This window comes from Centruroides sculpturatus, unplaced genomic scaffold, assembly GCF_000671375.1.
Source record: "Centruroides sculpturatus isolate CEXI.00-Female unplaced genomic scaffold, Cexi_2.0 scaffold1145, whole genome shotgun sequence".
Lineage (NCBI taxonomy): Eukaryota > Metazoa > Arthropoda > Arachnida > Scorpiones > Buthidae > Centruroides > Centruroides sculpturatus.
The window spans coordinates 42,249-49,027 of NW_019385332.1; the positions used below are offsets into that span (position 1 = coordinate 42,249).

Genomic DNA, 6,779 nt, shown 5'->3' on the forward strand with positions numbered 1-6,779 from the left:
AAAACGACGTAAGTCGAATTTACCTGTCTCCGAATCTACTTATCACTAGGAAAGCATTTTAAATAATATATGGTTAATAAAAATCTATTTTAAGCTTACAAACAAATAAATTTTAGTTTTTAATATAGTACAAAAAAAGTAATCTAAATTTACGAATGCGTGTACTGTAAATACAGTACATACTTGTATATATTTTAATATGATTTTATGTGCTTTAAACGTTTATCTAGTGATATTACGACTTCAATATTTGTGGCGGACAGACGTAAAGTCGAATACAATGACTTAAACTTAATTTTTATTTTTCCGTATACTTTTTTAACAAGCGACGTATAATCGGGAACGACGTAACTCGAAACGACGTAAGTCGAGGTATGCCTGTATATATATATAGATATAGATTTATTTTTTCTGTTTAATATTATTGGGTATATATACATTTGCATTAAATTAATATTAAAATACTAAACATTTAGATACCAACGAGTCAAGTTTTTAAAGTTAATAGTCCAATAAATGGTGTCCGAATCCATAGTGCCAATGAATGTATCCCATATCAGATCATTCAGGAAAACACTACGATGCAATAGCACTTCCGGTGATCACAAATTATTGTGAAAACCGAAAGGCCCTGGGTCTAATTTAATAATTTTTATTAATAATGTTAAAATATTGTCACCAAATATTACTTCATTTTTGTGAGAAACCTAATGTTTTGGACGTGGGAAAGATAGATGTCAGATGTTACTTCCTTTGAGGGAAGTCCGTACATCTTCTGTTTTTCCCTTATCCGCTAAAAATCTCGCTCAGATGGGAACTATCTACCCCTCTTTGATTCCACTTTCAACCGTTCACATGAACGAGTTTCTAGCAGATGATTGGTCGTAAATCCTGAGATATAAGGGAAATTTGTCCGAAATCGGGGAGTTGAGCGACAGATCTGGAAGCGTCCAAACTCCACACATTTTCCTCCGGATGACCAACGCCCTTAGTCGAGTCGCTTAGAATAAGTCCAGAGTCGGCACTTCGAAATTATACTTTGATTTTGTGCACATGTCGATCTCCCATGGAAAGAAGTAAATGAACTTTATCTCCAAAGTGTCCCTTTTCTACAGAGAAGAAGACTACGACAACTAGAACAGGTTGTATGTTTTATAACGATTTTGTGAGCTCTCTCTCTCGATCGCGAATTGGGTATAAGATAAGTATAGATATCACTCGATTTGTATATTATTTGTAGTAGTTCTATCTCTCGTTCATTAATATTTTTGTATGAGTTTATTTTCTTTGTTTTATTAAATTTATTATTTCGTTATTAATTAAAAATGTCTCTTAATTTGAATCAGAATCGGATCTCACACGCGTGTTTGTCCGCGGATCGATAATTTGACAAACTGGTGTCAGCCCTGACAAGCATCTGGACTTCACAGTTCAGATATACTAGCGGTTATCGCTCTCCTATGAAATTTTTGAGATCAGATCTAGTGATCTGCATCGTACAGAACTAGTCTTACCGACTAGCTGCCTAGTAAGTGATACAGGCGTAATAAACCTACCCTGTACCNATTATTATATTAATTTGAAATAAAATTAACAACTCTTATTACGAACAAAATCAAACGATAAGAAGCAGAAAACGAAACTTTTATGAGCACGATCGAAAACTGTTTATTTTTTTAAATACTTCGAGATGTGTAAATATTGATTTTAAAAATAAATTAATAAATCCGAAATAAACAATTTCAAATAGAATAAGTAAAATAATATTTTATTAATGATTTCATAAATAACGAGGAACTTTTTCCTGCGAATGTTCCCACACCGCCGAAACCGAAACTAAGCCTTTACAAATAAGTGCTATAAATAGACTCTCAACTCTGCCTGCATGAAATATAGACCTAACCAAATCAATCAAGACCGACAAGTACTTTATCCGCACCTTCCCAAATAATATGTTTCAATTGATTTGATTTCAATTTTAATTTACATTAATTAATTTTGATTTTATTTTTAATTTTAGCTACGGTTTCGGTTTTTGTTTCGATATAAAGAACAGTTTTAAAATTTTAATTTAATTTTAAATTTAAGTTAAATATTTTTAAAATTTAATTATTATTTTTTGTTTTAATTAACTGACTACCTAGTTACGTATAAATACAGACGATAACTTAACAACACTGAGCGGCAGTTGCGATTAAGAGCCCCGCTCGGGCGGAGTATTTTTTTCATAAAATTCTAGTCCGATAGGTTCGATAATTCGGCAGATCGTCTGGCTTTAAAACTATTTTTGATTGGTCCCACATCTTCCTAATTTTTAAGCACGTGGAAATGACCAAAAAAGTGAGAAAAGTGAGGATACTTCAGAAAAGTGAATAGAAGTGAGAAAAGTGAGCGACTCCGAGGCCTGAATATTAAATACAGATGGGAGCATCTGTGAGTACGATATTGAGGATGATGATGATGACGATAAAGATAAATCTTATCAAATTATGAATGATGATTCAGTTTCAGGAAAATCAAAAAGAAATGAAATAATGAGACTGATAATATAGAAAGTACAGTACATGAAATAAATATAAAATACCGATCGGTCTTCCCTTGTCTTCAAACAACAATTGAAAATTTTCGGGCGCTCGAGACGTCGACATGGACGCTCAACCCGGTATATACTGATCGGATAGTATTCCTTCGAATTTTGAAACTCTCCCTTGTGATTACGGTCTTTTATTTTTTTTGACAGAAACAATTCTTTTATAGTATTCGTGAGACCGTCGGGCGGGCACCCGTTACGTTTTGCGTCGGTTTTTATTTTTGAAAGGTGAGAGTATACTAGCAAAGGTGGAGTTTGGCCAGATGATGTCTGATGTTGCTGGGCAGTATGGCTTGAACAGGTCTACAGTATTAGGTGCCAAAATCATTTTCACATAAAAAAAAAAATCCAGACTCGTAAGTAGTCAGGGGACCGAGAATCGAGTCAAAATAAAATACAAAATGGCGACCCTCTTCTACAAACAGATACCTCACCCCCATTCAATCTTATCTAAGAAAAATATAGTATAATAAAGAAGACTCGAGCAGCTAAAGGAGTAAAAAAGCTCACATTTGAGAAATAAAGGACACTGAAGGAATCATAATGGAACCTAAAACGGATCTGACGACAGAAGAACGCCAAGAAACGCGGCGAGAAATGTTTTCTTCTGAAAAAGAGGATTAACGCCGATATATGCTATTAAATATCTTTTGGAGAAGTGGGAGAATGTCAGAACAACGGTTTTAGAATGGCATCCAAACCAGGTTCAGGGTAATAAACTTGGGATCTCTACAATTACAGTACAATGCTATTAATTACTTCTGAAAAATCCTGAAGAGAAAAAAAGCAATGGACATTAGGCAGATTGTTTAACTCTCACAAACGGAAAAAACATAACTAATAAAAATGCAAGACAGTGTATATATGTATTTTTATTATTACATATAAATAACGCAGTAAAAAAGTATATATTATGTATATAATTCGTCTCTGTAATCCAAAAGGTTTTTTGGTAGACGGACTCACAGCAAAACTTTTAGTTTGGAACTCACTTTTATTCTTTAAAAAATGACATATGCATTTCGGGTTAGTATACTCATCCAACCCCTCTTCAGTGCTAATTTTTCAAAAACAGCAGTAACATACAGCAGTCCAGATACAGAAAAGTATATATTTTTAAAATTTTTTCAAGTCTTCAGAACGAATTAATCAAATTCCCATTAAAACCTACGGTAAATAGATAATCCGTTAACAAACAATTCAGATAATGAACAGTCTCTGAATGGATTATGTTCGTTAAATTAATTAACCGATCACCCACTGAACTGTATTTTTGTTTTCTTTCTCATCGTTTCTTGCATCATTTACATGTATTACTTCATGTACGGTTTTCGTCGTTTAAATAATATTATCGTTGATTATTGAACATTCCGTACATTTATTTTTCCTTAATTTATTTAGGGGAGATCGGGCAAGATCGGCATGTTAAGCTTTACTTAAATTTTGTGTAATAAATACTGCTGTAAACTGAAAAAAAAGCTTTGCATATTGTCTATTGGAATGTTACCTTACTATAGAACTGGTTAAAATCAGTTTGGAAATAAAAATAATTAAAATAATTACAACTTTACAAGAAGAGAGAAATTGACGAAGTTGCCCCGGGTATAGGGGCAAGATCGGCAACTTCTCTCTTTTTGTAAAGTTGTAATTATTTTAATTATTTTTATTAAAGTTGCCCCTGGTATAGGGGCAACAGTAATGGGGCAAGATAGGCACGTATATAAAATTATGTTATTAACAATGTATAAGTTGGAATTCACTATTAAAACAAAGAAATACAAATCCAACACCCATTTAATATTATTACAACGAAATGCAAGTTCAAAGACATATATACATGAATAACAAATGCAAACATGTTTTCATTTATCATCTGTTTGATTTTTATCCTTTGCTTCTAATGTGGCTTTATGTTGCCGATCTTACCCCGCTAGTCATGATTTCGAAACATTAAGTACAACCCTGAGAACAGAATGCCAAGCCACGATCTGGCCACGTGAATAAGTTGAAGTTACATCCTTCTAACAGGAAAAGTAACTTTCGTTATCATGGAATTATAAGAAAACCTGCCAATTCAATATAAATGGAAAAAAAATATTATATGGAATTGAACGAAAATGAAAATTTGCTTGATAATTCAACTACGCTTGTTGGAGAACAATAAAAACACTATACTCAACAAGCCACCAATAAAACTCAACTGCCTAACCTATAACCAAAGTCTCCTTTTAATTTGTTTTTTAAAAAAAAGCGCTTGACAAACTTGCCCCGCATGCCGAAGTTGCCCCGGTCTCCCCTATACATATGTGTATAAAGAATGAAAAGCACGGGAGTCAATACGGTTCGCAGGGGTTACCTCCAACAGTGTAGTCTCTTTTAGGCATTTGGTGATGGCCACTCTACATAAAATTCATATTTGTTTTATCAAAGTGGAATTAAAAACACTCGCTATTTTGTTTGGGGGTAAGCGTAAGAGAAAAATTGGTAAGATAAATTCTACATATACAAGAATAACAACCGACATCACCAAGAGCAGTGAACTCCGACTTACGCAACATAGCGTAACAACAACATTGTGAATGGCTGAGGATTACAACGTCAAGCTCAATTTAAAGATCATCTCAATTCTTCAAGCTTTATTTTCTGATAAAACATGTTCCGCCATGCTTGGCAGATTTCCAGTATATTATAAATATGTAAATGAAGGCACAGACTAAAGATACAAAGAGACTGAAAACTCCCTACGACATTTATGTTATCCATTTTAAAGTCAATGATATATTTAAACCAAGCAAAATGCACAACTTTGCCAAAATCGGTTACAGGGCACTGCCATCGGATTCTTATGGCGTCATGTCTACCTGACGTCACGAATGTTCGCGTTAAATTTATTCTTTTAGATTGATATTATTCCTAATTACAAGTATTTGTAACTGTATTATAAAACATAAGTAAATAACGATTCGGCATATGATTAGACTTTTGATGAGTTTGGAATTCGAGTCGTAAATTTCTTTTTACAAACATCACTAGAAATGAATCTGAATATAAAAAATAGTCATATGCTTCTCTAATACCTCCCCACACGTAAAAGTCTGATCAACATATGTTACATTGATAAAATAATTGGAGTGTATTCTAAACAAGTAAGATTTAAATGCAATTTCAGTTTAGTCTCTGTTTTAAATTGATTTTACAATGAATTCTAAAATACGAATGATTCTGATGAACGAGTTGAAGGCTTAATAAAATTCTTTTAATATAAAAACCTATCTTACACACTTCACAACCGTAACGAAGATTGTCTTCATTGTTTATGTCTATTACACTTCTGACAACAGAATGGTTTTATGTTAAAATGAACTTTCTGCTGATTAAGTTGCGTTTACTTTGAAATCCTTTATTACACATATTTCACTTTTCAATGTGAATTTTCCAACGTTCTAGTATGTTTTTAATCTTAAATAGCTTGTTACAAATATTGCATACATACTTCCTTTTATACAAATTTCGCCTTTTTTTATGTTTAATAATACAATTTCTGGTTAAAACAGTTGTATTGTTATAACATTTTTTTTTTTACATATGTCACAAACATATATCTTTGTATCGCTATGAATAATTTTCTGCTGTCCAAGAAACCTATTGTCTTAAAATATTTGTTACACATATGACAAGAATATAAGTATTCATTGCTGTGTATGAGAATATGCCACTTTAAACTAGAACCGCGTTGAAAACTTTAATTACATACCTCACAAGTATGGACAAATTGATTATAAACTACTTCGTGATGCCAAATAGTGTTTTGTTTTAATATACAGTAGAGCGTCGATTTTCCGAATCAATTAGGGACTGGGGTTGTCCGGATAACTGATATTTCGGATAACTGATTTACGTACGAAAAAATAGTTTAACGTATCCGATGTCGAAATTTTTATCCGTTGCATGTCGCTTTGCGTTGAATTTTCGTCGATGTTAAGCCTAACAAAGTCTATTGTATCGTTAGAAATTATTTTTTTATTTTGTGCAAACAAAATAAATATATTGAAAAATATAAAAATAATAAAAAATTATACTTCAGATGTTAATTTAGTATCAAAAACGTAAAATATTTGAGTAGCCCAAGACATAGCCAAAGATTGAAGCTCCACAGCACTGGCGAAAATTTAAATTTGCCGACTGGAAT

The 6,779-nt window shown here is 32.5% G+C and overlaps 2 protein-coding genes across 2 annotated transcripts in view; one reads left to right on the plus strand and one right to left on the minus strand.

Moving 5' to 3' along the window:
* Nucleotides 1–590, plus strand: part of LOC111637750 (serine/threonine-protein kinase Aurora-3-like) — a 7,421-nt gene extending 6,831 nt beyond the window's left edge. Inside the window, exon 12 of the mRNA XM_023383314.1 lies at nt 477–590. Coding sequence (XP_023239082.1) covers nt 477–590 — 114 coding nt within the window. The remainder of the gene's footprint in view (nt 1–476) is intronic.
* Nucleotides 591–5,503: 4,913 nt separating this feature from the next.
* Nucleotides 5,504–6,779, minus strand: part of LOC111637751 (zinc finger and BTB domain-containing protein 14-like) — a 35,611-nt gene continuing 34,335 nt past the window's right edge. Inside the window, exon 11 of the mRNA XM_023383315.1 lies at nt 5,504–5,631. Coding sequence (XP_023239083.1) covers nt 5,504–5,631 — 128 coding nt within the window. The remainder of the gene's footprint in view (nt 5,632–6,779) is intronic.